Here is a 27,326-nt window from a genome sequence, read left to right on the forward strand (position 1 = left end):
CGGCGTCTGTGCCTTTGTGTCTTGTTGTTGTTGTCATCTCCAACGACTGCACGGAGCCGAAAAACCGCTTTCTTCGTAAGTCTCATTTGAAAAGTAAAGAAAAACGTAACAAAAGCCAGGCGTCCGGATACTCAAAAATCGTTGCCGCAGCGCAAACTCGTTCCAATTTTTTTATTGATTATTTTTTATCGATTTTTACATTCTCCATTTTCTCACCCTCTCAAGCATCTATAAAAATATATATAACATGATTGTACTGATATACAATTGAACTTCGCGTCTCGCACGAGGCTTTTGAAAGTAATTGTTTGTGGTTAACAATACATGAAGTGTATATAATGGTTATTTTGGTCACAAACAATTACTGTTCAAACGGATCGACTTAGCACGGATATTTCAGCGACTATCGCCAAAGTGAGCAATAGTCGCCAAAGCGCACGCTTCGTGGAAAAAATTGACACCCAAAAATGACCCTTTTCTCGACATATGCATGCTGGTGATGTTATAAACGACGAGAACCATAAGAAAAATTGCATTAACCCCATTTAAGGAAGTTGAAGCGATATATATAGGACATCATACGAAAAATACATTAGATTTTATTATTCCAAATTAATGAATTGAAAATTAACGTGAATCTTCTTGAATAGCGCTTAATTATGTGTGAAAAATTTGGAGAGGTTTCACCGCCTAGTAATCGAGATATTCATTGTTGAAAATGACAAGGTTAAACATGGGCTCTTATGGAAGCTTTCAAAAAATTGCAAACTTCAACAATAAATATCTCAATTTCACGACGGTGAATCATCGGCATATCCCGCCAGAAGTTTAATATTGTCTTAAGCTTTCTGTTTAAAAAACTTTGATGTACAAAGTTGGAAAATAGTTTTAACATAAAATACGCTTCAACCTCCTTAATCCCTGCGTTTCGATATTTATGTTTTGTGATACATATTTATAGATCTTACCAATTTTTATATGTACATAAACGTATATAATAGTGAAAAAATTCAATCGTATGGCAAAATTGATACCCAACACCCCATTCACCAGGATAAATCATCTGGAAATCGACGACTTGTCATTTTTTGTGCAGTGACGTATAAAATGATCAAATTTTTCACTGGCCGTTGGAAACGGCGTAAAAAGGGCAACGTGATGTTTTTATGGAAATTACTGGCTCAAACGCGGTCCCGGAATGAATTTAGTTGAAAAGAAATAACGACAACAACCGCATAACAATCATTAGCGTGAGAATAGAAAAGTGAAGAGGAGTGAACACTTTTGATTTTGGCCGTTGTTCGGGGAATGTGGACAGCAACAGGCAGAGTTATTCACCGCTCGACGAAAGGATAAGCGTGTAAAATCCGTGAATTTTAGAGCTTGGAGCGAAGAACTTCAATTTTTTTAGCAGCTCGTTTCTGCAGTTCTGGCAATTTCATGGCAAGACCCATGTTTCCCTTGATCTTGACTTTGCCCTGGAAGAAAGCCTGTTGGGGATTCAATTTACCAGATACAAAGTCCAGGATGTCGGTGTCGCTGATGATAAATGTGACCTCGGGTTTGATTTTACTGTTGAATTCGACCTTGCCTTTTCCGGTTTTGGCATCGACGATCCAAAAGCCTTCGGCGCCACCGGGACCATTGATGATATTGAAGCCGTAGATGCCGCGGAATTTCTCGATCAAATTGTCCTCGTCGTCTGCCATCGCGGACTCGAAAACTTTGAAGAGCGCGTTGGCTTTGAACATTTCGGGCTTGACCTCGGCCGCGACGTTGTTTCTCCTGATCGCATTCGGAAATCCCATTTTGTAAAGTGCCACGACGACCGCTCCACCCAAACCGATGTTATGCTGAAGCGCTAATTGGGCACGTGGCACTTGTCGTTTTCCTGCTTCGCCACGGAGTTGCCAACACAGTTCAGAACACTGGGCCAAGCCCGTCGCTCCCAGCGGGTGTCCTTTCGATATCAAACCGCCGCTCGGATTCACCACGTATTTTCCACCGTACGTATTGTTGCCCGAATCAATTAACTCGCCCGCTTTACCCGGCGGACACAGACCCAATGCTTCGTAAGTAATCAGTTCGTTCGCTGAGAAGCAATCGTGAAGTTCCACCACGTCAACGTCCATTGGCCTATATTTTGTGCTCGCAAAGACTTTCTCCGCCGCATTCTTCGTCATGTCATATCTGAGAAAAAAACGACAAAAGAGATAACAGTTTTATTGATAGATTTGTTGACATGTTTGGCTACTGTTCGTAGAGATTCATTTAAAGTGAGATAATTTTGTTACAACTTTTTTTTATGTACTTGATATTAAAGAAAAACAAAATAAATTGAGTGAATATCCTTGAGAGAATATCGAGCATGAAGGAATCGATTATGAATTCTTTTAAATGTCTCACCCGACAAGTTTTATGCTACTGCGCTCTGCGAAAGTAGTTGGTCCATCGGTGGTCATTTCCATAGCAATAATTTCGACAGCCTGCGACTCAAGATTATGACTACGCACAAAGTCCTCATTTGCCAAAATAACAGCAGCTGCGCCATCGGAAGTCGGGCAACATTGAAGCTTCGTGAGAGGTCCGAATATCTTGGGCGAATTCATGATTTGTTCGAGGGTATATTTATCTTGGAATTGGGAGTAAGGATTGTTCACCGAATGGAGATGATTTTTGTACGCTATCTTAGCAAAATGCTCTGGCTTCGTGCCGTATTTTTTCATGTGCTCAATCGCTGCGTTACCGAACATTTGTGCTGTTATTGGACTTTCGTTAATTCCTATAAAAAAAAAAAAAAGGAAAACAGTTTAGATTAGTGTGTCAAAAAAAATCAAAATTTTTCCATGACAATTTCAATGAGAATAAAATGATTTTCATAAAAATTTCTTCCATGTTTTACGATGAATCTGACAGTTTCGTTGGAAATGTGGCAAAAATTAAACATCTACTGTCGATTCAACTTTGACAGTGAATAACGTTCGAAAGAGCAGATTTATCAAAAAATGACAAGAAACTTTTAATAGTGTTCGATTTCCTACGCGAACCTGTCTTGAGAATCATTCTATATTGACCCGTTCACGAGTTGCAAAAATCGAAAGTCCCCAGCAATGTGTTGCCCGGGTTATTTTAATGGGAAACAAAGAATAGCGATGAGCGATCTCTAAACATTTTTTTAAAGGGCTAAAATTTGGACGGGCGTCATATTTTATGATACTGAAACTATTGAAAAGTGTTTTAAAATTGTTATTCTGAAATTCTGAGAAATTACAAATAAAGTATCGATCGTTCGCGTTCACAAAAAAAGTGACCTCATGTAAATGTGCGAATAAATGAAAAACTAAAAAATGAAAGAAAAACGACAATAAAAAACAAATAAATGAAGAAAAAAAAATCGAAGCACACAGAATCTTATCCAACTGATTCCGTCCTTGAAACCTCCACTTTTTTGTTGTATCGATGAGCAACGGAAAAACATGATCAAAATGCACGACGTTACGTGGATAATGAATATTAAGCATCAATGATGTGGATCATTTTACCAAATGCTGAAAGTCTTGTTGGGTCTAATTTATGAGTAATTGCCAATATTTTCGAAAGTATACACGTCTCCAATTGCTCGCATGATTTATTTTAAATTTTTTCACCGAGTCTTTTCGAAGTTAACTAACGAACTTCAATAACGTAACACCCTTAAATTTATGTAAAAACTTGGATTATTCATTGTTAAAAATAATGTTCAGATAACTCTCATTTTCGTAATTTCTGAGGAATTGCGAAAAAGAGCATTTTTGTAAATATTACTGGCAGCGATGTTAAAAAAAATGGAAAACGATGTACGTTTTGCTCAAAAATAAAAAATCACGTCCCAAAGTCTTTTACAATCACGAATAAATTATTCTATTTCCGTTGGAAATATTGACAGGCGAGACCGGAAAATTTTTTGGTTGATGCATTTTTTTTCTTCGGTACACGACGAGGGCATGCATCCAGCAAGCCATTGGAGTTAATAAATTCGCATCGATGACAAAAGACATCGTCGAATATCTAAATCCGTCCGATACTCATAATTTCACCGAATGCAGCTTTAATAGAACTTCGACAATCCTCTTAGTCGATACTGATGCCGATATTACAACTCTGCAGCAACACGAATGGTAGAATTTAGCGACGGTTGCTTTTGGGTACACTGCTGACCCCATTAAAAATAAGAAAAGGATTTGTGAGCGAATTACTGATAGAATAAGTGGTTATAATACCAGAACGTGAACCATCAACTTCTTCCATCAACGTTTGTAAAAGCACCTCAAATAAAGATAGAAGTGCTTCAACCTTGAGAGCAGCCTCATCTCTGTTAGGAAACAAAAGTGATGTCGTCTAGGGGTGATACTACAACTGTGCTAGAAAATCGTATGAGTTTTCGCTTATCGACTGCTTCGACCTCGAAAGTGAACACGATCCAACCATCTTACATTTAATAATAGCAATGTCAAATGAACATGCACGACTCACGAAAAGACTGTTCAAACCGACAAAGGCGGTTGAAAAAAATCGTTAAAGTTTGTTAAATTACTGTTTTAATTATATGAGTTTGAAAAATTAATGATTTCCCTTGTTTCACCTACTTTTACATTCATTGTTTAATAAACATACGTGAATTATCGAAAATATTATTCTGGTGTACCAGTTAAACATTTTTTTTTTTGTTGAGCGCATGTATTGATATTATAATTGTGTGATTCTTTAACGTTGCTTTAAAAATGATAATCATTTCCTTTCAAGAGACTCTCCCCCCGATTCGAAGAGTACGGGCGGGTTTATGTCAAACGAGCTATAAAATCTAAAGACGAGGCAGCGTCTTGACACCAAAAATTGAAATGAACAATTTTGACGAAACAAGTCAATACTGGCAGTGTATCTATACTCGAGATTGGCTGATTTTCCCTGACTTGTGAAAAGTTTAAATGGCTGCTATTTGTTTAGTGTACGATACTTATGACAAAAGTCACTCTATCAATCAAGGTGTTAAGCACTCTTGGACGCTCGAGTACGCTCGAGTACATTACGATATACATATGTATCGTAATGTACTGTTTATGGGGAATTCTATGAAGTCCCATCACCACCCCTTTAGCACCCACTTCCCTTCCCCCCTCGTATGGTCCCCTTTTTATCGAATGTTTCAGTTCTCTATGGAAAGTTTCACTATCGTTGAAGATTCTATAATGTTCTAGGACGTTCTTCCACCAGCACGTTTGTACTCACCTTCCCGCTTCATCCTCTTACAACACCTTTTTTTCCTGTTGAAGTTCCAAAACATTCTAAAATGTTCCTCTACCAGTCTATTAGCACTGAACCTCTGTACTCACCCCCTCAAACGGATATTTGCAATTTTTTATCCTTATTTTACCCCATTTTTTCTCTCCTATTCTAGTTCTGCCATGATGTGATGAAAAAAAGTTTCAAAAAAGAGGATCACAACTCGAAAAGGATCTTAATAATTACAAAACTACTTGAATCAATAACAACCAAAGATTTACCAGCAATGTCAGCCATGACTTGAACATGTTTATCCAGCGGGCTTGTGCGATCCAAGAATTTTGAAGTAAGAGATCCTCTCTCCATCTTTTCAAATCCAAGAGCAAGAACACAGTCGGCAGTCCCACTCTGGATGATTTGCTTAGCCATCATGAGAGCGGTAGAGCCAGTGGCACAGTTGTTGTTAACGTTGTATACCGGGCAACCAGTCAAACCAACTTCATACAGAGCCCTTTGCCCACAGGTTGAATCACCGTAGACGTAGCCAACACAACCGGCTTTTACTTCATGGTAAGCAATTCTAGCATCCTTCATCGCTTTGACAACAGCTTCTTTTGCCATATCAGGGTAATCAAAGTCATCGCGTCTTCCTGGTTTTTCAAATTTTGTCATTCCCACGCCAACAACGTACACTTTGACTTTTGGCATCATTTTGCTAAATTTGAGCTGGCAAAAAAATATTTTCCTTTAACAGCACGGCAAATACTTTGAAGCGCTGAAAAAACAGAAACTCAATGCTCCTCAACAAATTTCCTTATCACGAACATAGACAATGAAAAAAAGATGCTCATGTTTGGATATTTATGTAGTTTCACTTGAAAATCAGCAAAAAAGTGAAACGTCGTTTAATATTATTAGAACCATTAATAGAGATACACGAACAATCTGGAAAATATACATTAATTTAATCGTTAAATAATTGTGCGATAGAGTTAATTCGTAAAGATATGCAGAAAGAAAAAAAAATCAGTGGTAAGAAATTCATTGGATTCGTCCGTCAAAAGATGGAAAGTGAGGCAAATAAACATTAAAGCAGAAGGGATTGTGATAATTATTAATTCTAGATTATATAAAGAACAACAATTTGTCGTACGAAGTCCGCAGTGAAAGTTTATGAGTTTCACGATAAATTCTATGATTACACACACATACAGAATACTATATCCGTATTTTTATACAACGCACTGTCATACATGTATCAAACTTTCTCTCCACTGACCATTACCTGTTTCTCGCTTTCGACTAAAATATGTACTGGTGTGATGCGTTTCGCGATGGTTTTCTAGTTGCAAGCAATACGCAAGGTCGAATTTTTTCTTGCTATTCTTTCGTCGTAACCGCGAAAGGCACTGCCTTCTTTTTTAAGATCTTTTTTTCACTTTGTCAATCCATGTACATATAGACGACTCGTGTGTGTATATGTGTATTGAGAAATGCAATAATGGCGCGTTTCGCACTTTGAACTTCGGCCGGTTTGACAAGTGAACAAAAAAACAATATAAAATTTTCTCGTCCCCTCCAATTTCTTCACCGATGACAACTGCGGCGGAGATATATGCAAGTCAAAACTCACGATTATGTCTCAACACGATATCTCGCTGACAAGTGAAACGTTAAATTCCATGACCTGATATATGTACGTGTATATATCTGATATTTATACGCTGTTGATACCATCCCGGTTTTACGACCTTTCTTACCGACGGACACTAAAATTGTGCGGACGCCCTCTTTCAATCGACTATACTGACGCTCGAAAACGCGCCACTTGCGAGATAAACAAACAAAAATCCTTGAAATCACACATAGCATTGATCTTCTTCGGTCATTCTGTCTATCAATATATATAATACTCGACGGTAGATTTCATTTCGTATAGTGGCCGTTTTTCTCCGACGCGGTTCAAACTCAGTTCAATTTTTTTCATATAGTTTCGAACTAGGATGAACCGAGTTTAAACTCAGTTGGAGAAAACGAGCATAAATGGGCATTTTTTTTCGAAGTTTACATCGCAAAAACAAGACATTCTGGATACGAATATGCGTATGTATTCATATTAATAGTCCATGACAAAGACAACTTTTGCATGTCGAATAAACTCGGAGCTCGCGTCTACGACTCCCCCGGAGTGCGCATATATTAGAACAAAGGAAATTCAAAATATATTTCATGAAAACAAAGTATTGAATATTGTGCAGTGTCTTGAACATTCCACCCGGGGAATTTAATCTGCGTAATTGATGCATTTAAATATAGATATTTATACTATATAAGCTGCCAAATATATTCTCTCTGCTCGCGCGAGAAAATTATGATATTGTCTGTCGCTGTGCGATTTCCGTACATCTTGCATTATAGGCGCATCTATACGGGGTGCACACAGGATCCAAGTTTAGACACAAAGAAAAACGTACAGTTCAAAAAGGAGTTCGTTGGCTTTCCATGATTCATTTGTCCGCCGACGAGATTCGCGAATCGTGTACACGAGCATCAACTGAACAACTGTATACTTATATTTCTGAGGAATTCACTCATGTGCACATGTGCGTGTGCACGTGCACACATATATACACAATCGGAAAAATAAATTGAGATTCTCAAGACTGGGAAAAAAGGTTTGGCTGTGAAAATTTATCGAGATGGGATCCATGTATGACGAAATTTCACAAATGTGCGTGCAAAAAAGGTATTTTACCTAAAAATCAGTCTTATCGCAAATGATAAACATAAAGAGTATTGACAAAATCAAATATATTTTCCCTCGTTACTAGATTTTTCATATTCTTAATTTGGTTCTGTCTCTCTCTCGTTCTTCGTAATTGGTCACTTGTTTCCCACCCGCTTCCCCAAAAGCATGTGACAAAGTCGTTAACTCGCTTTGTTTACGCGGGAAGGTCGTCGATTCGAGGCAAGCCAAAGCAGACGGAAAAGAGAAAGAGCACAGTGTTAGAGCGTCGAGGAAGCAAGCCTGCTGTGCTTGCTCAAGTAGAAGAGATCGAAACCGTTCGCGATACAAGGCCTCACGAAATTCTAATTATCTCGAGAGAAAAAGTGATAAATTAATCCCGGTTTTTGCGTGGGCGCGTACGCAATTGATGTATCATAACAACGTTCGTTATATGAAAGTATAACAATCTTTTTTCCTGAACTCAGTCTGAATAAAAAGAAAAAATAACGAACGAATGAAAATATCGCGCCGGATTGTACTTAGTTTTTGACGTGTATGAAAAAGCCGTTGACAATTAAAAAACTGGAAAGTCCCATGTGAAATATTCGTCTTTGAATTCCGATTATTTATATTGAAAGGGGGGAAAGGGATATGGCATCCAGAAATTTGCACAGACGGCCGTTGGATCGCACGAGACCAACAGCAGCAGGCCTCGTCTTGAATGAACGATCGCAGGATCCCGCCTCGCGATGTGTGACGGCAACACGGCAACGCGGCGGTGTTGAGAACGCAGCTCGCTTACGCTCACTTCGTTACAGACTTTCCGGTGGTGCTGTTATGACGGACGGGGAACAACGACCAAACAAAACACCCTGTCTTTCTCCGGCAGGCGTCATCAAATCTTTCAACATCGAAGAAGAAAATGATAAACAATTCGTTTTCCAACAGGATGATCTCTTCTCCCAAGGATTTCCTCTTTTTGAGGAAATACGAAGGCAGGGCAAACTTTGCGACGTCACTCTCAAGGTACGCCCGTTTTTTTTACAACCTACTCATTGTTACTATTCTAACATCCATTATTATTGACTTTTTTTTACCTATTTCGCGGTCAAAATATAATCGTCCGAATACGAAGAATACCCAAATTTATTGTCAATTTAATTTATTTTTTCATTCGAACGTTATTAATGAATTTTTCAAACAAAATATATAATGTTTTGACAGATTTCTTTCTGTCTGCTTCACAACAACAAAACCTCGAAAGCTAATTTTAATTGAGAATCATATTTAATTAAATTGGGTTTTTATATATATCATCTAAATTAAAAACCATCAAATTTGTTCATTTTTATCATCCTTAATATACACAGTCATGTAGATTCGTTCGTTCCAAATCCTTTGTTTCCATGTTTCCTTATAATCAATCATTGTTTGGCAACTTGCCTATAGAGAATCTCGTCTATAATATTTGTAAGATTACATAAAGTTAATGACAATCAGATGAATTATAGAGAAAATGCCAAAATAATTTTTCCAACAAACAAATTTGTTGGCAGGTGGATGATCAAATTTTTAGTGCTCATAGAATAGTTTTGGCGGCTACCATTCCATATTTCCATGCTATGTTTCTTAACAACATGGTGGAGAGCAAGCAGAAGGACATAACATTGCGAGACTTTGATGCAGGGTGCGTAATTAATAAAGTAATAGGAGGGTTGTTTTGAAATCATCAACGACATTTTACATATACAAACTTTATCCAAATAATTTTGACTGATGAGAATTTTAATGACAGCAATTTGTTATTGCAGAACGCTAGAAGCGCTGATAAATTTTGCTTACAGTGGCAAAGTGACGTTGAACAATGACAATGTACAGAGCATGATGGTAGGAGCGTCATTTCTTCAGTTACACAAAGTGCGTGACGCATGCGCTGATTTTCTGAAAAAACGCTTCAATCCTCACAACGCCCTGGGAATAAGTCATTTTGCTGACACATTGAACTGTACGGCTCTCGTGACCGAAGCAACCAATTACATTCACCAATATTTTCATCAAGTTGCTCAGTCTGACGAATTTTTAAATTTAACTTTTGTGAACCTCAAAGAACTCGTATCTCGTGACGAATTGTACGTCGTTTCGGAGCTCCAAGTTTTCGAAGCAATTATCAAATGGATTAATCACGATGTCGAACAACGAGTCGATCATTTGGCAGCTTTATTGGCACATGTCAGATTGCCTCTACTTAGTCCTGAAATCCTTGCTGATCGTGTCGCCAAAGAGAATTTCGTCAAAAGCTCCCATGCTTGCAGGTTTTTATTTATTTCCATTTTTTTTATCTTCTCGTCAAAAAATTACGCATCATTAGAAAACTTTTCAGGGTACGGTCTCACTCAAATTTGCTATGAAAAAGAACCTCAAAGACACTAAACAAGAAATCAAATAACGAATTGAAAGCTTTCTCAATTTCTCAAGAAACTAATAAGTGAATTTCGTCCCTCCAATCTGTAGGATTCACTGATCAATTATCTATCGATTTTTGTTGATAAAAAAACTTTCGAAGTTTGAAATTATTTTTAAACCGCTGACATATAATTTTTGTCATTTTCGTAAAAATAATTCTACAATAACTGTTAACTTTCCAGCTTACAATATGATTCATCTGGAGTTATTTTATTGGTGATTTCAGAGATTTATTGGATGAGGCCAAAGACTATCATCTCATGCCTGACAGGCGCCATTTATTAGCATCCTTCAAAGTTCGTCCTCGCTGCTGTTACAAAATAATGGGCCATATTTTTGCCTTTGGTGGACTCTCAAAATTTGGTAGTTCCCGCAGCACCGTCGAAGTTTACGATCCTTTCACCGGTTCGTTTGATCAATCGAAATTTGTATTATTCAAATTAAAATAACTTGTTTTTTATATTAAGACATTTTTCGTATTTTTATAATAACATTTTTACAACAACATTTTGATTAAAATGGAATTTTTTGTTTCAGGAAAATGGCAAACATCCGAGGCCATGACGATGGACCGAAGTCGAGTTGGAGTAGCAGTACATAGAAATAAATTATACGCTTTTGGTGGTTACAATGGCCACGAAAGATTATCTACCGTCGAAGTTTACAATCCCTGTTTAAAAACGTGGAAATTAATAGCACCGATGCACTGCAAAAGAAGGTTACAACTAAAGCGACGTTGTTCGCATACTTGAAATTATTTCTATTCAGAACTTATTTTTCTATTAAATGATTTGCGTATGCATTTGAAATCTCTTTTCGTCGAACAGCTGTCCTGTGAAATCATTAATATGAAAGATTTTTATTTCTTTTCAACTCATTCCATTCTTTTCGATTTCGTTTCTTAAAATTCATTGAAAACTTTTCAGTGCGTCTGGAACGACAGCTCTCAATGATTTCATTTACGTATGCGGGGGTTACGATGGTGAAACGTCGCTAAACACTGCGGAAAGGTATTGTCCTGATACGGACAAATGGCAAATGATACGACCTATGAACAAGCATCGCTCCGCTGGCGGAGTCGTTGCTTTTGAAGGATACATTTATGCCCTCGGTGGACACGATGGACTATCAATATTCAACTCGGTAATTTTACGCCTTTCGTGACATCAAATTGTTAAAACTACAATATCAGAATGTTGTGCTCTTCGTTCGCCTAATTATGAACATTTTTGACTAAACGGTCTGATACTATTGGAAAGTTAATTGAAAAAATACGAATTTCGACTCGAACGTTATCAATAAAGTACATCACGATTTCAGGTGGAACGATACGACCCGCAAACCGGAGTTTGGTCGCACGTCAAACCAATGCTGACTCGAAGATGCAGATTGGGAGTCGCTACCTTGTTCGGAAAGTTATACGCTTGCGGAGGTTACGATGGCTCAACGTTTTTACAAACGGTCGAAGTTTATGATCCAAAAACTGATACGTAAGTACGAATGTACTGAGGATTTTTGACAGAGATGTTTCAGCCGAAAAACTTCTTGTGATTTCGATCGTTGTTTTTCAAAAGTTGTTTCAATACGTCTACAATACAGCTTCATTAGTATGAATCGTTGCATCGATTTTATTTGATTTTTCATGGATGATTTATAACCGGAATTGTTGATTTTTTAAATTTCAAGCTGGGAATACGTGGCACCAATGAACATGATGCGAAGTCGGGCCGCCCTCGTTGCGAATATGGGAAAGCTTTGGGTGATCGGTGGTTACGACGGTGTATCAAATTTATCGGCTGTCGAAGTTTACGACCCGGTCACCGACACTTGGACTTACGGTGCTCCGATGTGTTCCCACGAGGGTGGGGTCGGTGTCGGGGTTATTCCAAATCCCTTCGGTGAACTTCACCTGTCCATTTAATTCGTGACTATTACCATTTTATTTGTTTGTTTTTTTATTTTCATTTTTCATTTTTTTATTGCCTCTTGCAACTTCGAGAAACTTTATCGAAAAGAAAAACTTTGTGATTTTCCGTTGCATTTAGGGAAAAGAGAATTTCCCCGGAACAATTAAGTCGACTGCGATGAATTTCTAGGATATTGAAATTTGGATTGTTGGAGAGTTGCGGAAATGCTGTTTCCTCAATTTAGACTTAAACGCCCACCTTTGTTCTTTACCGATGTACTCTTTTTAGGCTCTAAAAAAACTTAGGAATTTTCGTAGCGCCCGAAATGACATTTTAATGGTCAACGTTGTTACACGTTTCGCTGCATTTCAACAGTGCAACTTTCAATATCGTTTGTGAAGTTAATTAGACAATCCAAACATAAACGTAGTTAAGGTAGTTTTAATCTCTGTCGCCATTCGATGAAACGTAATTTTAGTGCCTCTCGATTTTAAACTCATTTTCCGAAATTTCGTGTGATCACTCATGCTCGGTGTCATTTCGCCTGAGTGATTTCCGGAAACAATTGTAAATACGGTCCCTCTCTTGCCCTTTGACCAAAAAACTTGTCTATTTAGAATAGTTTTGAACAGCTTTTTTTTTTAATATAAAACGTGAAACGGCAATCAGCTTAGAAATATTTCGCATCTCGATCAAAAGACTGTCGATAAGTTGTTTCAAAAATGACCCTGTACATGTTAATATGAAGAAAGAAAACTCAAGAACGGACGATATTGATCTCATTTCATACTTTTATTATTATTTCTGGCTCCAACGAGTGTATTTGTAAGGAAAAAGAGAATAAATGTAATTTATATATTTGATACGAATGTAATTACAGACCGAAGTCAGAAAGTGCGCGGAACTTTATTTTCATTCAACGTACTTATCATTTGCGTTTGTTGTTCGACCGCTGCGGCGAGTCGATTAATTGCGTCAGTTTGTCTAGCCATAAGAATTTTTTGTTCGGTCATTGCATCTCGATGGGATTCCATTACAGACATCAACATGTCAGCAGTCAACCGATCATAAGCCGTAGATTCTGGTTGCGGGACTGAAGGATGCATCCGAGGGTCCACCGCTCCCGCATACTCGACGTTTTCATCTTCCTCAATGGCGTGACGCTCGATGTCTTCCACGAAACGTACGGGGTTCGCGAATTGTGGCCAATCAGCTTCAAGGGATTTTTCAGCCCTCAACCAATCCTCGACTTGGTTCGGTTCCTTGATCGAACTTTCTTCGAAATGCATTTTTTGCAAAGCTTCGTGAATCTCATCCGCATTCTCCTGGGGCCATAAATCCGGTGACAACAGGGGCGTTCGATAATTATCCTCGCTGAATGATGTCGAATTCAAACGTTCCTTCATCGATGCGTATTCGTTCGACGTCATCAACGGAGATGCACTTTCCTCTTCAATAGTCTCTTCTAAGACTAAAGAATTTTTATTCGATAAAACTTTTTCTTCCGTTGCTGAATCTTCCATTTTCTCCGCTATTAAGTCTTCTTTCGATTTTACTTTCTCGCTTGTCTCGGATTCTTTCGGAACTTCTACATTCATCACCATTAAAACTGCAGCTTGAACTGTCTCTACGGTTTTTACTGACCCATCCTTCCCCGAAGCTTCTTTTTTCTCCTCCGCAGAACTCGCTTTCAATAATGTTTTTTCATTCAAATCCGAAACGCCACAACTACACATTAGAAAATCCTCTTCTTTGTCAGATTTTCCGCTATCCTTCTTCACAGACGATTGCGTCGATCTGTGCTCCCCCTTCCCCCGTTTCTTACTCCCGGACATATTTTTATAACACTGTTTTTAATTGAAAAATTTCGATCCCGTCACGCTTTTTCAATAAGTTTTTCCTTTTTTTTTAGTTTTTTCTTCTTTTATGCGAAAAAAAAACATTCGTACCGTGAAGTCAGCTTGGCCAATGACAAACACGCGAAGGTCGTTATTCGCCAAACGTATATCTCGAATGATTTGTGTTTCAAGAATTTTTTTGTTTCATCGCAAGATCACAATTTTAAGGAAGTTGAGGCTGTACAGTCATTTTTTTTACCCAACAGTGATGACCTGTACCTTTCAAAAGTTAGGCCAGTTTACAGTTTAGCAATGTTGCATACACTTTAAAGAAAAGTTGGGGAAAAAAAGACGAAAAACTGGTGAAAGCTCAGTCGAAAACACGAACAGTGACGATCCTAGCCTCAAAAAACTGCACGGGAAACAGATTGTTATTAAGATAATCTCAGCAAATCTCTTAATAAATCTGAAAAAAATTGACATTATTCGGCAAGCCTTGCTCATGTTGCCCAAAAAATTTCATATTTTTAGCATCATTTTTAACAGATATCACGGAATGTGTCTTGACTTCCATAAGATTACATGTTATTTGGCCCAAATTGTTATTGATTTTTCTCAGCAACGACGCTCCTAAACTGTCTGAAAATTTAACTGATTTTTTTTTACACTTCACTTTATAAGATGCTATCGGTTTAAAAGCGGTGACATCATTTTCATTCTAATGCCTCAACTTCCTTAAAAGAATTTTTATATTATTACGAATTAAGCGCAATTAATGGCGGTTCTCCAAACGATCCATTCAATTCAGTTATTTACTTCATCAACTAGAGTCCATCAGCTATATATTTTGTTCCATCTAAGCTTCTATGTAACGGAGAATGATTAATGGCTAAAAATGTTTCTTCCACTGTTCTGGGTTTATCATTTTTACAGGCTGCAGTGTCCTCGATGGCCGTTGACCGCTTCCTTGTCAGGCAGCTTTTTTGAGAATTCATATAAACATGAAAATGTAGCGAAAACGAACGTTTTGACATGCGTTGAAAATTTTTGTTTAAAAACGGCTTTTTTCTTTCAAACTGAGATTCCACCGGAATTTCATTTCATACGCACGCCAATCTTGTCAAAATGGCACGAGAGTTATCGATTTATCTTCATGGTTTTTTGTTATTTACTATTTCATTGAAGTTTGAAAAGGAATACTTTTTCATTTATTATGATGGATGACGATTCAAATTCTCTAAACGCTGTAAACGGCGCTATCTAATGGCGAAAAAATGAACTTGCCTCGCGATATAATCTGTCTGTCAGTGCAACGAGAAAACGTCTTTCATCTTTATATATACGTGATGAAATGTCATTGTTTTCAACATTCCACGTAATAATCGTTTACTCTGTTCTGCAAAACAAGGGCCGTACATTTTTATTGGCGAAGGAAGAAACAAAGGGGAAATAATCGTGTACATGTTGAAAAGTCGCGGAATATTATTGATATAATTACAATGTTTAACCCCAACCAAGAACCGGACATTCCAGCCGCGTTGGGTTTGTTAAATCATCTCAACAATGATGAACTCAAAGAACTATTGAACGATGACGCAAAATTCGAGGACCTCGTGAAGGATGCCAAGCAGGTAAACTTTAAAAGTTTCAATTTCACATATAAAACATTTTAGAACATGCTGCAGAATTGTTTCTATTGCGATTCACGATTTATAGCCAATTACTCGAAAAAAAAGCGGATATTTCTCATCAACATTCGTTTTTTTTTGTGAATTCTTTGTGTTGATGGCAAGGAATGTTGAATCAACTTTGATAAAATAGATTTGGATTTTCAATCAGAATGTTCAACTTTGACATTGGTTAATGATATCAACCAAGTTATCGAATGTAAGAAAAACTGTAGACATCATCATAAATTATAATCTTGCGTATTCAAAAAAGTTCAAGGATTTGGAAACAGAGAAGGAAATGCTCATGGCGAGCAACAGATCACTTGCAGAATTCAATTTAGCAAAACAACCAGAACTGGAAGAAGGAAAAAAAGAGCTGAAAGAATTAGGGGAACAGGGCAGCGAACTTTGTATTAGTGTTCAGAAGAAACTGGAGGAATTAAGTAAGTACTCTGAAATATTTGTCAAATTTTGTTTAATACAAAGGGGATCTATTTTCAGAGGAAAAATCAGGTTCTATGTCCGTTGATCATGCACTTGAGCTTTTGCAAGCGGGAGCAGCGGAAATTGAGGAGGAATCAGAAGTGAGTTGTTTCAACTAATACAAACAGAACCAAAAAAGAAGTTATAGGTGTGATGGAGGAACTGATTTTTTTTTTTCAAAATTTCCATATCGAAATCTTTGTTTTTTAAGAAACTAGCAGAAAAATTTATTGCCGGTGATGTTGAAGTGGAAGAATTCCTGGACCAATTTATGACGATGAGAAAATTAATGCATCATCGCAAAGTTAAGGTTGACAAGATGCGGGAATTAAGAAGAAAATCTGTGGGTTATCCGTCAGCAATAGGTCCGGGTTATCCTCTGGCTAGTAATTATCCAGGCATGGGATCAGGATTGCCATATCCAACAAATCAACTATCCATGCCGATGCCTGGATACAGACCTTATTAAAAGCCTGGGAATAAATAAGATCAACATAACGTGAGGTGGAGTTACGCACATACAGATGCGCAGCGTGCGCAGATCTTGTAATTATAGAGAACGACAGAAGAATAACTTGTAACGAAAAAATAAGTAATTTCATAAAGTGGCCCATATTAAAAAAAAGACTAACATTAGTGAGAATGTATTATCTTTATTAGCAACACGACGAAAGAAAAAAAGAAAAACAAAAGCGAAATTCATGATCATCTGATATAATGTATAATGTAAGATAAAACAAATGCGTTCAATTTATTGAGCACCCTATTTAAAGTATCATGTTGTGTAATAAATGAATTTATATTTCTCTATGTAATAAAATTTCTACACGTATTCGTTTTGGAAACCACCTACTGTTTCACTTAGTTCAAATAAATAATCAGCACAACAAAAAACGATATTGCATTACAACGTTTATCACATTCTTGTTTTTCCAATCTCATTATTTGATATTTGCTATAATGAAAAAATATAAATCTGTATTGAAAATATATATTTTTGTAATTTTATTCTATCACACAAATATTTACAACTTTTTAAACATTACATTTTGTTTTTTTACACATTGACTAACCATCAAAAATTTTTTGCAACATCAGTGGAGTCGTGTTTGTACAACATTGTAGTATTACTTGTTGGAATAGTACTCGTTGCTGCTCATCATGATGTTGTTTCGCACTGAATAATCTATAATTGATGGGAATTTTGATAAACTTTTTTACATATTTTTAAACCAGTCGAAAAACTAATTTAGTGAGGAAACAATATTTAAAGAGGTGCATTAATCAACACTGATCCAAAAATCAAATAGTTGACCTTTAACTCTTTAAACTAATCTGACGAAATAGAGTTTGTCGTGGCTTTTGAGTTTTCAGGAATTTTTTTTTTTTCAAATTTTTCTTTCTCCTGCAGAGCTAAATGTAAGTCATCAGAATGATTGTACATGCCGAGAAAGACTACAGTGCCAAAAAGTAATATGGATATTAGAAACATAGATCGATCTTCTGATATATTATGAGAGGTTGAGCTCTCAAAATGTTGTCTCAACTCTCGTAACCGTTCAGCTTCTTCTTTATCTTGTATATTCCTTTTCAAAGTTCTCCCATAATGAGCCCTGGTCCATTCATCAAAATCGTACATAGGAGTGCTGCCAGTTTTAGCATCTTGTTTAAAAATGGCTGCTTGTGTCTGATAGTATTGTATCTTTGGATCCACCGTGGTACTTTGTCCATGTTGTTTTTGATGTTTTGGTTTAATGATCAAACTTCGATCATACACTTTACGACTCTTGAAATTGCTCAGGACTTCATAAGCGTTGCTAATGTCCCGAAATTTTTGAGATGCTTCTTCACTGTCATTTTTATCAGGATGATACTGTTTGGACAAGTTGAAATACGCTGATTTAATCTCACCCTGTGTTGCTCGATAATTAATCTCGAGAGTATCGTAGTGCGAAGGTGTTTTTGGTTTTGTTGACATCCGCATCCTGCTTGTCAACATCATAGTGCTCAATAAAAATCTTGAACTTGATGACTTGTTCATTGTCCTTCAGAACTCGGATTCTATACCTCGGATCTCTTGAATATTACAATTTTTTTCACTCATCATTACGTTCATCTTAAAGGTCACCTTAAAATAAATACTCCGTAAGTTATTCTCGTAAGTAGACAGTTTTCAACATTCAAGGTCATGTTTTATATACCTCCAAGGGTTTCGTGACGCCAATACATTGTTGCTTGGTTATGAATACTTATGAAGGATGTGCAATATGACACAAAAGGCACCACGTGAAGATTAAGCACTATCAAACAAGATAAAAAACAACATAAATAATGTAGATCCGATCGATTCACCAATTGTGAAATTTTTCAAGAATTCCCAAATGAGAATTGAAATCAGTTGACACATCAGAATTCTTTTTTCTTATTACATTATATAATTGGAGTGACAGCAAAAATTTTTTTATATTATATCAATATCGTGAAGCAGTCAATCAGTCGACTACCTTGTAATCGATCAGCTGATAGACTGGTACCACGATTTTTAGAATAATGCTCAAATATTCGTACAAACGAGATTTTGTTATTACTTTTTCATTTTGTTTTAATTTTTTACTTTATAAAACAGTGAATAACCATGAGAATTAGTTCTAGATTTTAATCGTAAGTTTAGTCTAGAAAATCTTACACTGCATGGATTGTGCAAAAATGAATCCTCTCGATGAATAGACGACGACATCTCAAGTCAAAACACATGTTGTATATAAATACAAATCGCGAATAATTTTTTCCACGGAAATATGGTTCGTGAAAAAAATTTCAAAATTAATATTCAAAGCCGAGCTATTTACTTTTATAGATTTTTAAAATCACTTCATCTTTACTCAATTTTAACACGTGATTTATGGAATTTTTTCAGTCTAAAATTCGATCTACAGTAAACTGCTAGTAGTTCGCTTGACCGACCACCGATATCAGCATGCTAGAACTAGAAAGCAACAGATTCACATTTTATTGATCAGAAATTTTTCAGATATTGAGAAAACGAAAAGTTACGTAATACCATATTTTCTGAAGAAAGGAGAACACCACGTAATCGTTTATTCTCGGAATTTTAATTTCCGTGTTAAAAAATGTTCAACAGGATTTTTATCGACTGGATCGGCTTTTCAGACGATGTTGCAGTTCTTTAAACGAAATTAATCCTTATTCTAAAACATGTACACATTTCACCGGTGGTATATTTGAGTTTTTGAGAAAAATTGGTTGTTCTCTTTTGATCAGAAATAAGATTAAACTTTTTTTTCTCGAAATGTCATCGCAGAAAAATAAATCTGTTCTTTTTCTTGCACTCACGGGTAACATAAACCTTGAACGGGAATTCCTTTCTATGTATGAAATTATAATCACGGGCCATACTCAGTACTGTCAAACTTGCGACTGTGCATGCCGCTATTTCAATTACTACTATAAATTATCGTGCTTTCAACTTGAAAAAACCTGAAAAAATCTCATAAAGCTGATACAGATTTTCGTTACCAAATTGGAATAAACAAGCGTACGTGTGAATTCAATTGTTTTAAACCATGATGATGAACCATTGGCTCAAATTTTCTTTCCGATCTTCAAAGCTTTCACACGATTGCTTCCTTCATAGTCAAGAACCGCTTCGAATTACCATATAAGGAGCGTCCAAGAAAAGATTGAAACTCGAATCTGCAATAAATTGACTTACAGCAAGAAATAAATCTTGCTCGCCGTTGCTTCCAGCATCGTGTGATTTTTTGAATATTTCCACAAGATAATTAGAGCTGTCAAATAAAATTCAAAAAATTATTTGGCTCGATCGCAACGTGAATAAGAAATCTTGATAAATTTTCCCATTAGCATTGGAGTGGGATCCTGAGAGGTAAAAATGGAAGCGCTCTTACAACAAAAAGTTCTGGAAGTCGCGAATCAGGTCGAAAAACAAATCGACACAGAGCTTGAACAACTCGAGAGACTCGATGTAGACGACCTTGAAAAATTACGCGAAAAACGGCTTCGTGAAATGAAGCAGATTCAACAGCAAAAACAAAATTGGTTGGCTGCGGTAAATTTTGACAGTTTCTTTCCACTCAATATTCAATATTAAATATTCAATGAAATGAAATACGTAAAAATATCCAACTCATATTAATAACATTGATGGTAATAATAATATTAATAATAACTACTGGGTTAATAACTACAGTAATTTTCAGGGTCATGGAGAACATTCAGAACTCTCAGACGAGAAGGAGTTTTTTGAAATTTCCAAAAAATCTAAAAACATTGTTTGCCTTTTCTACAAAGATGATTCACCAAGATGTAAAATTGCTGATATGCATTTGAAAGTTTTAGCAAAGAAACACGTAGAAGCAAGATTTTGTAAGCTTAATGTTGAGCGATGCCCATTTCTAACAGGTAAAATGGAAACTATATTATCTCATTGCTATTAAAAATTATATTATGTATTGAGATTATTTTCTTGAACTAACTCATAAATTTGGTTGAACAATAATAATGCCTATAAAAATAAAAAAAATGATGAAAAGATTTTTGGCTTAACATTCTGGATATAGTCGCAAAGACCAAGGATTTGGAAATTAATTGTCTGTTTGGAAAATACTGTATAACAAGCATATATAGAAATATTCGTCTGCTCCTTAGTGCTAAGAGAAAAAAATAAAACTTTTTTGATCATTCCTTTGCAGAACGTTTAAGGATTAAAATAATTCCAACGATTGCGTTGATATCGGATAGCAAAACAAAAGATTACATCGTTGGATTCACAGATCTGGGAAATTGCGACGATTTTTCGACAGAAATGTTAGAGTGGAGAATCGCTCAGTCAGGCGCCATAATGTACAACGGTGATTTGATGCATCCTCCTGAGAAAGGAAAAAAGGCATGGATGTCGAAGGTTCAGAAGCCAAAAACCATAAAAGGTCGTGATTCCGATGGTTCGGATTCAGACTAACGTTGAAACCAATTTTCCAATGATTTTACTGAGTGTTTTGAGAGCTTGAAAAATTTCGCATTTCATTCAGCATTCCAATCCAAGGCACAGTTCAACAACCACTCTCAACGTCATATTTCTTTTTAGAAAAGTTAATTTATCATTCTACATGCAAAGATAAAAAATGGAGTCAAAAGACGGATATGTTGTTAAACAATCAATATGACAACATGGTTGTGCTGTTCGTGCATTTGTATTATTTCATAATCGCTTTTCACAAGATAAAAATATAATATTCATTTATTAAATCCCGTAGATTGAGTTTTGTTGTCCCGACAAAATCGTCACTGGAAGAAAAAATGTACTATTAATATGATTATGGACGATAAAAAAACGATTATGGGAAAAACAACGAGTAAAAAAACGAACACAATGAAACTTAAAAATAAATTTAAATTTTTAATAGAAATTCCTAATAATTACCATGGAAGGAATTTCAATGGAAAACGTTTGAATAGTAACATAAAGACTTAGAAAAAAGTTTGACTAATGAGATTTACAATGATTCGTCGTAAGCAAATTTTTACAATATTAAGCATACTGGATTGTTCGTAGGCACGATGTTTGTCTTGGATAAAGTTTTATCTCTCTCGTCCCATAACGTCAGTCCATCACACGCGCAAATCTTCTTTGTATTTTGAAAAACCCCAGATGATCGAGCGATTATGCCACAGGCTATTCTGTATTCGAATAAATCCTTGATCATTTGGTTTCAATTTTTTTTTAATACAGGAAATTACATATATTCTTGTAGAATAGCATCTTCAAAAACATTCGAAAACGGAGTTTTCGAAAAGATCTCAACTTTCTTTTGGTCATTACTGAAATAACTGGAATCAGGCCTTTGAGTTGTAATGTTGTTAAATCGTTGTTGACTTCTAATTGGATAAACTCAATCGAAATCCAAAGTACCGACTCAATTTCTTTAAAATTTATTAAAATTAGTTGTGGGAAAAAGAAATATTTTGAATTACCGATCGCCGCTGTTCCCATTAATCTTGGAGTCGTTGGTATTACCTCGTCCAAGGTCATCTGGTTTTTCGGTGATAACTAAAGATCTACCTATAATATCAGGTACACTAAGGTAATTGTCTTTTAATCTAAACGTTGCTCTTCCACTTTCGTCCGCAACAATATTTCCAAGGTCACCAATATGCTGAAATATAAAGATAACTTTATTTATTAGCAAAACATCATTGCAGGACCTTCGAATTGTAATCCAAATTTCAAGGGTATTATTCTGAGATTTTTATGAGTATGAGGAATTAATTAAATATATTATGATATTTAATAATTACACGCTGGGAGATATCGTCATCTGGACCCCCATGAGTGGCATTGTGTGGATTATAATGTTCTCCAACACTGGATAACGATATTCAAAAATGTTTATATTAATGATAAGTTAATTATCAATTGACATTTGAGGAACTGTATAATTAATTACAGTATACAAATTGTATTGATACACTAAAAAGTGGGAATCACAAAATCAAACCTCAGGCAACCTTGGGAAATGTCTCCACATTCGTGTACATGTAGACCATGGAACCCAGGAGTCAAACCATCAATGGTACCATCGATAATGCAACCCTTTAATGACTGAGCAAATCGTATAACACCCCTAACTTTTTCACCTATGCTATAGCCAGAATTTCCTCCTAACATAGAAACAGCGCTGACACTGTCTGTAAAAAATGCTTTAACTTAATCGATTGAAATTATATGTACAATTCAAAAAATCATTTTTTAAATAAGAGATGTTAAGATTTTCATGTTTCTTAATTAAAATTAATAAAGAAATAAATGTCAAATAATACTTGGGGATCATTGAAATTATTTGAAATTAGCCTGGGCCAATAATTGAAAGTTGTCAATAACGATTCACAACACAGTCTTCACTGAAAAAACTCGTGGACCAGGACTATTATCATTACTGTAAAAATGATTCAATTAAGGTTCGCAGGAAATCTTCATCGCACCTCCATATCCTTTGAGCACAGCTCGTCTTCCTGATTTTTCAATTTTTTCTTGAATCACAGAATAAGGAAGATTGGAATCAACAACGACAGTTCCTCGGTCCAGTGATATGTCAATATTATTTATCCCTTCTAATCCAGACAGAGAGCTCTTTATTGCGTTAACACATTTTTCGCATGTCATTTCCACAGCAAATTCTATCTATCAATTAAAAAATTCACTTGAAAATTAATATCAATAATTCGACTATACTAATGGGCCATGAATCCTTATGTTACCTTAGCTGTACTCATGTTTATTATAAGCGTTATAAAACCTCCAGTAATTTTACAATGACACAGCAAATGTTTATTTGCGATCCAAATCAGACGTTTTTTCAAAGTCGAATTCTTATGATCAGTGTTGAAAACTGAATTTATTCAATTATTTCATGTCACATTTGGTATAAACAATAATGTGCGTTTTGTATTCTCCCAATTCTTCACTCTATACAATCTCCGCCCGGCGAAAATTCAACTTTTTAGTTATCACGTTATTTTTATTTTATTTTCGCAACTGTCATATCAAAGTTTTTTAGTTGCGCATTCGACCGCTTGTGGCACATCTGTCATTTTCTGCATTCTTGGCTGTTGTGAAGGTGTGAGTACCGACTCTCATAAGGTTCTAACGGGTCGGAGCGTTTCAAGTTTCAAGATAGAAAGCAGAACTGCGAGAAACCTCCGTTAACTTGGCCCCCTTATTTAATTATTTTAAACTTTCGTTAACCCAAATCGTTTGAGAATCGTTAGAGAGAGTGTGAGAGAAAAAAAAAATTGTTTGAGAGTAATTATTTTTTTGGCAAAAATGATTTTATTTTTTAGCGTGAAGCTGGCCCCCATTTTTTTTATCTCCTAGAATAATGGACTTGGACGTTTCATTTTTTTTTTAATCGCTTGAAAATCGTTTGAGAGAGATTGAGAGTGAAAGAAAATCGTTCGAGAGTTAATATTTTAATTGATATTAAATTATTTATAATTAGTTGATTTAACCTAGGGTCCCTAGAACGACGCACTTCCGGTGTGCGCAGTGAGTGTGCGCAGTGCAGTGCAAGAAAAAAATTTCATGCTGCAGAACGCAGATATCGGCAACGAATATTTCCATCTAAAATGGATGAAAATACAGACTACAGACCCGGGAATAGTCGTTTTTCATAAACTTTTCAAATTCAATTTCAATATTTTTACGCAGTTCCTGACTCGATCTGACTAAGAATGCAGCAAGTGCATTTGCGTGTAAGACATCTGCGTCCCAGCGTGCTCGCCGCAATTTTAGCTCCCCACGCCAGGAAAGCCGAGTGGTACCGAATTAATCATCATGCCTTTCGTTGCGAATATTCTCCGAGCTACGCTGGCAATTCATGAGTTGCCTAAAGACTATACAGGTCTTTTTTTAGGATGTAGCAACACCGATTGCCCTTCCAACAAAGCTCTCTTGAATGAGTGTTGTGACAATCCGTGCGTTGTAAAAATTCATGCATTGGACAACTCGAATTCTCGACTCGATTTACAATCATGTGCTTCTGATCCACCTGGATACATCGGTGATATCGATTCTGGCTGTACACCAGGTGAAAAACAAAACATTTAATAAATTGATTGGCTTTGCGCTCATGAACTTGGATTAGTCGAAAGAACTAGACTTTTTGTTAGGAGGCAAGAGCAAAGTTTGTAGAGTAATATTTTTATTCAATGATGAATTGGTGTTTTTTATGCCTCGAGCGGCTCTTGATAGTTACAAAAAGTTTAGAAAATCGTTGGATATGAAAGAAGATGATAAAAATGATGATAAAGTGGTGTATCTCATGTTGGGTGGCAGCCGCATGTTGGAAGAGGAGGTTATATCAATCATTCATATCGTTTGGGTCGGAGCTAAACAGTAGATTATTAGACGTGACATGGAAGTAGACAGTCTCTCAGTGAATAAGCACGAAAATCTTTCAACCTGTGTTGTTTCGCTAACCCAATCAATTTTGTCCCCCCAGTCTCCCAGTTTCCTCTCTCACTCTCTCTTTTGCTCTTTGCGCGTATATACGTGCAATATTGAATTTGTCTATAAAATTGCCACGAAACTCGAAGTTTTTCTCAAATAAATTAAATTACAAAGACCATTTGCAATTTAATGTAAAAGCACAGTTTATTGTATTCAATTAACTTTTAAACTTGAGTAATTGGTAGGAAGAAAAAATAATTGCATTGCATTCAAGAAAAATTCATCACTGTCCTCTATGTGATTCCCTCATATAAACGAAGGGGTTATCAAGCATTAGAAGATATAGAAACAATGACAAATAGTAGACAAACTAATTGGCGGTGTATGTAACTTTTTATAGAAAAATAACTTTTGCGGCGAATAAAAAGTTCTGTTCCCATAAGATAATTTGGAGTTGAGTGGCAGAAAAAAAACATGCGCAAATTTGGAAACAGAGTTAATTGTATGAATTTGGTTTTACAGGTGTGAGAAGAAGCTTGTTACTGCTGAGGTTTGTGGACAACACATTCAATGGTAGTTATACAATGACGATAGGTGTTGACATCAAAATAAGCACTACAGAGATTGACGGACAGGATGGGATCCTGCTGAAAAATGCTTTAACCACAAACGACATGAACATGAGCTCGATGTCAATAAATTGAGGCAAACGTTGGAGGAAGTGCTAAATCAACTCAAACGAAAAGTACATATTTTTTCTTTTTCATACTCTTTGATTAAAGTAATTTACGCCTTGTGGTTGGTAGAAATCTTGCTGCATGGATTCTCTTAGTCATTGCAACGCGTAATTTTTCTTTTCTCAAAATATCGAGTGTCTCTGAGAACAGCGAGTGTTACATGTTCAGTTATGCCTCTCGCACTCATCGAATTGACAAATCGTTTTACGAAGCTTGCGCCCAAACAAAAAAATCAATATTCAACCTGACTCTTGGCAAATCCTTAGAATTGTTTTTTTCCTCTTATATTACATGCAATGCTTTCTAGGAAAAGAATATTGTTAGAGTTCTCGCGCTATCAAATGCTGCTATGGAACAGTACGAAAAAAATATGATTTAAATTTGTATACATCTTGTCGATATCTTGGCAATTCATCGAATACCAAATAGAGCCCTAATGTCATCACCCCGAAGTACGTCAATGAGCATGGACGTACAAGAAGTTGAGGAGCCCCAACCTCTTCACGTTCTCGTGAAGGAAAAATTATAATGGATTATTACAGTAACTTTTGAGTCTGTGGCGGCTCATGCAGAATTTCATAACCGCTTACTGTTCAGTAACTCAGAATGGGTAATAAAAAATTTCATTTATCAGGAATATATAAAAAAAAACTTGATACAATTTTTTGATGGGTTGTAATGGAGTTTAAGGAAAAGAAATTGAAGAATTAATTATTGTCAAAAAAATATGTCGGAAGATTTTGGATAATATTAATTTCTGAAATTTTTGAAAGGCGAGTTCTGGTAGTATTAATAACTGTTTGAAAAAAAATAATATCCCAAATAACTGTTTACAGGATTAGATGGAGTATTGGAGATTAGGCAGCAAAGATGGTTCCAAAGGATTTACATTTCATGTGAAGATAAACGATTGTAAAACAACAATTCCATCAGGCAATGAGAATCAAGTGGCAAATGCAACGTAGCCGAAGACGAACTTAGCTCATGAAGGGACGAAAATGCTGTAGTTCGATTCGACTACTAGGCGTTGATCAGTGATGTACTTGAGAACATGAATAGAATGAAGGATGATCTCCACAGAATATAGATTCACAGTATTGTAGAAGTAAGTTCATTAGCGTTGTGCAACTTTTTTCACAAACGATATTCAGTTACAAATGTTTGTTTTTCAACTGTACTAATGAGGAAATACGTTAAAAGGTCTTTAGATTTAGCAAACAAATACAAATGCTTCGAAAACATTTTTTAATTTTGA

The 27,326-nt window shown here is 36.0% G+C and overlaps 7 protein-coding genes and 1 long non-coding RNA gene across 13 annotated transcripts; 4 read left to right on the top strand and 4 right to left on the bottom strand.

The window, feature by feature from the left end:
* Positions 1 to 827: 827 nt before the first annotated feature.
* On the bottom strand, positions 828 to 6,947 carry ScpX (Sterol carrier protein X-related thiolase). The gene is made up of 4 exons (XM_043412407.1): positions 6,545 to 6,947; positions 5,541 to 5,985; positions 2,407 to 2,782; positions 828 to 2,190 (listed from the first exon to the last, which is right to left on the bottom strand). Exons 2-4 carry the CDS (start codon positions 5,968 to 5,970, stop codon positions 1,377 to 1,379), a joined length of 1,620 nt encoding a protein of 539 aa, XP_043268342.1. The 5' UTR covers positions 5,971 to 5,985; positions 6,545 to 6,947; the 3' UTR covers positions 828 to 1,376.
* Positions 6,948 to 7,712: 765 nt separating this feature from the next.
* Positions 7,713 to 13,220, top strand: KLHL18 (Kelch like family member 18). 4 transcript variants are annotated; one of them, XM_043412401.1, is made up of 9 exons: positions 7,713 to 8,005; positions 8,626 to 9,013; positions 9,544 to 9,674; positions 9,799 to 10,299; positions 10,677 to 10,855; positions 10,988 to 11,168; positions 11,377 to 11,593; positions 11,771 to 11,940; positions 12,137 to 13,220. In XM_043412401.1, exons 1-9 carry the CDS (start codon positions 7,959 to 7,961, stop codon positions 12,369 to 12,371), a joined length of 2,049 nt encoding a protein of 682 aa, XP_043268336.1. In that variant the 5' UTR covers positions 7,713 to 7,958; the 3' UTR covers positions 12,372 to 13,220. The 4 variants fall into 4 exon arrangements, with proteins under 4 accessions (XP_043268336.1, XP_043268337.1, XP_043268338.1 ...); XM_043412402.1 differs by having other exon boundaries at positions 7,714 to 7,990; XM_043412403.1 differs by having other exon boundaries at positions 7,724 to 8,005; positions 8,806 to 9,013.
* Positions 13,221 to 15,486: 2,266 nt separating this feature from the next.
* LOC122406736 (vacuolar protein sorting-associated protein 37B-like) lies at positions 15,487 to 17,180 on the top strand. The gene is made up of 4 exons (XM_043412411.1): positions 15,487 to 15,826; positions 16,137 to 16,308; positions 16,367 to 16,449; positions 16,560 to 17,180. Exons 1-4 carry the CDS (start codon positions 15,695 to 15,697, stop codon positions 16,815 to 16,817), a joined length of 645 nt encoding a protein of 214 aa, XP_043268346.1. The 5' UTR covers positions 15,487 to 15,694; the 3' UTR covers positions 16,818 to 17,180.
* Positions 17,181 to 17,678: 498 nt separating this feature from the next.
* LOC122405695 (dnaJ homolog subfamily C member 30, mitochondrial-like) lies at positions 17,679 to 18,332 on the bottom strand. The gene has a single exon (XM_043410588.1). The coding sequence runs from the start codon at positions 18,330 to 18,332 to the stop codon at positions 17,679 to 17,681; it is 654 nt and encodes a 217-aa protein (XP_043266523.1).
* An 80-nt stretch (positions 18,333 to 18,412) lies between these two features.
* LOC122406741 (uncharacterized) lies at positions 18,413 to 19,807 on the bottom strand. The gene is made up of 4 exons (XR_006260063.1): positions 19,703 to 19,807; positions 19,035 to 19,334; positions 18,550 to 18,648; positions 18,413 to 18,476 (listed from the first exon to the last, which is right to left on the bottom strand). It is a non-coding gene; the product is annotated as an uncharacterized lncRNA (long non-coding RNA).
* A 454-nt stretch (positions 19,808 to 20,261) lies between these two features.
* Positions 20,262 to 21,634, top strand: LOC122406737 (thioredoxin domain-containing protein 9). Its single transcript, XM_043412412.1, has 3 exons — positions 20,262 to 20,438; positions 20,590 to 20,791; positions 21,082 to 21,634. Exons 1-3 carry the CDS (start codon positions 20,262 to 20,264, stop codon positions 21,345 to 21,347), a joined length of 645 nt encoding a protein of 214 aa, XP_043268347.1. The 3' UTR covers positions 21,348 to 21,634.
* Ccs (Copper chaperone for superoxide dismutase) lies at positions 21,561 to 23,984 on the bottom strand. Of its 3 annotated transcripts, XM_043412409.1 has the most exons (7): positions 23,645 to 23,981; positions 23,369 to 23,567; positions 22,885 to 23,074; positions 22,685 to 22,751; positions 22,361 to 22,542; positions 21,928 to 22,066; positions 21,561 to 21,673 (listed from the first exon to the last, which is right to left on the bottom strand). In XM_043412409.1, exons 1-7 carry the CDS (start codon positions 23,657 to 23,659, stop codon positions 21,671 to 21,673), a joined length of 795 nt encoding a protein of 264 aa, XP_043268344.1. In that variant the 5' UTR covers positions 23,660 to 23,981; the 3' UTR covers positions 21,561 to 21,670. The 3 variants fall into 3 exon arrangements, with proteins under 3 accessions (XP_043268344.1, XP_043268345.1, XP_043268343.1); XM_043412410.1 differs by having other exon boundaries at positions 21,561 to 22,066; positions 23,369 to 23,563; positions 23,645 to 23,984; XM_043412408.1 differs by having other exon boundaries at positions 21,561 to 22,066; positions 23,645 to 23,983.
* A 353-nt stretch (positions 23,985 to 24,337) lies between these two features.
* LOC122406738 (uncharacterized) lies at positions 24,338 to 26,080 on the top strand. The gene is made up of 2 exons (XM_043412413.1): positions 24,338 to 24,972; positions 25,857 to 26,080. The coding sequence occupies exons 1-2, from the start codon at positions 24,720 to 24,722 to the stop codon at positions 26,036 to 26,038; spliced, it is 435 nt and encodes a 144-aa protein (XP_043268348.1). The 5' UTR covers positions 24,338 to 24,719; the 3' UTR covers positions 26,039 to 26,080.
* Positions 26,081 to 27,326: the final 1,246 nt, after the last annotated feature.

Source organism: Venturia canescens, chromosome 2 (genome assembly GCF_019457755.1).
Source record: "Venturia canescens isolate UGA chromosome 2, ASM1945775v1, whole genome shotgun sequence".
Classification (NCBI taxonomy): domain Eukaryota; kingdom Metazoa; phylum Arthropoda; class Insecta; order Hymenoptera; family Ichneumonidae; genus Venturia; species Venturia canescens.

Coding starts and splice junctions, on each gene's coding strand:
- ScpX (XM_043412407.1), bottom strand. CDS start 5,970: ATGATGCCAAAAGTCAAAGTGTACGTTGTTGGCGTGGGAATGACAAAA. Junction 2,783..5,540: donor AGTCATGGCTGACATTGCTG/GTAAATCTTTGG, acceptor TTTTTTTTATAG/GAATTAACGAAAGTCCAATA. Junction 2,191..2,406: donor AGTAGCATAAAACTTGTCGG/GTGAGACATTTA, acceptor TTTTTTTCTCAG/ATATGACATGACGAAGAATG.
- KLHL18 (XM_043412401.1), top strand. CDS start 7,959: ATGGGATCCATGTATGACGAAATTTCACAAATGTGCGTGCAAAAAAG. Junction 10,856..10,987: donor AGTTTACGATCCTTTCACCG/GTTCGTTTGATC, acceptor TTTTTGTTTCAG/GAAAATGGCAAACATCCGAG. Junction 11,594..11,770: donor GACTATCAATATTCAACTCG/GTAATTTTACGC, acceptor TCACGATTTCAG/GTGGAACGATACGACCCGCA.
- LOC122406736 (XM_043412411.1), top strand. CDS start 15,695: ATGTTTAACCCCAACCAAGAACCGGACATTCCAGCCGCGTTGGGTTTG. Junction 15,827..16,136: donor TCGTGAAGGATGCCAAGCAG/GTAAACTTTAAA, acceptor TATTCAAAAAAG/TTCAAGGATTTGGAAACAGA. Junction 16,450..16,559: donor AAATTGAGGAGGAATCAGAA/GTGAGTTGTTTC, acceptor TTGTTTTTTAAG/AAACTAGCAGAAAAATTTAT.
- LOC122405695 (XM_043410588.1), bottom strand. CDS start 18,332: ATGCGGATGTCAACAAAACCAAAAACACCTTCGCACTACGATACTCTC.
- LOC122406737 (XM_043412412.1), top strand. CDS start 20,262: ATGGAAGCGCTCTTACAACAAAAAGTTCTGGAAGTCGCGAATCAGGTC. Junction 20,439..20,589: donor AACAAAATTGGTTGGCTGCG/GTAAATTTTGAC, acceptor AGTAATTTTCAG/GGTCATGGAGAACATTCAGA. Junction 20,792..21,081: donor GCGATGCCCATTTCTAACAG/GTAAAATGGAAA, acceptor ATTCCTTTGCAG/AACGTTTAAGGATTAAAATA.
- Ccs (XM_043412408.1), bottom strand. Junction 22,752..22,884: donor ATTTCCCAAGGTTGCCTGAG/GTTTGATTTTGT, acceptor ATCGTTATCCAG/TGTTGGAGAACATTATAATC. Junction 22,543..22,684: donor ATGACGATATCTCCCAGCGT/GTAATTATTAAA, acceptor TTTATATTTCAG/CATATTGGTGACCTTGGAAA.
- LOC122406738 (XM_043412413.1), top strand. CDS start 24,720: ATGCCTTTCGTTGCGAATATTCTCCGAGCTACGCTGGCAATTCATGAG. Junction 24,973..25,856: donor CGATTCTGGCTGTACACCAG/GTGAAAAACAAA, acceptor TTGGTTTTACAG/GTGTGAGAAGAAGCTTGTTA.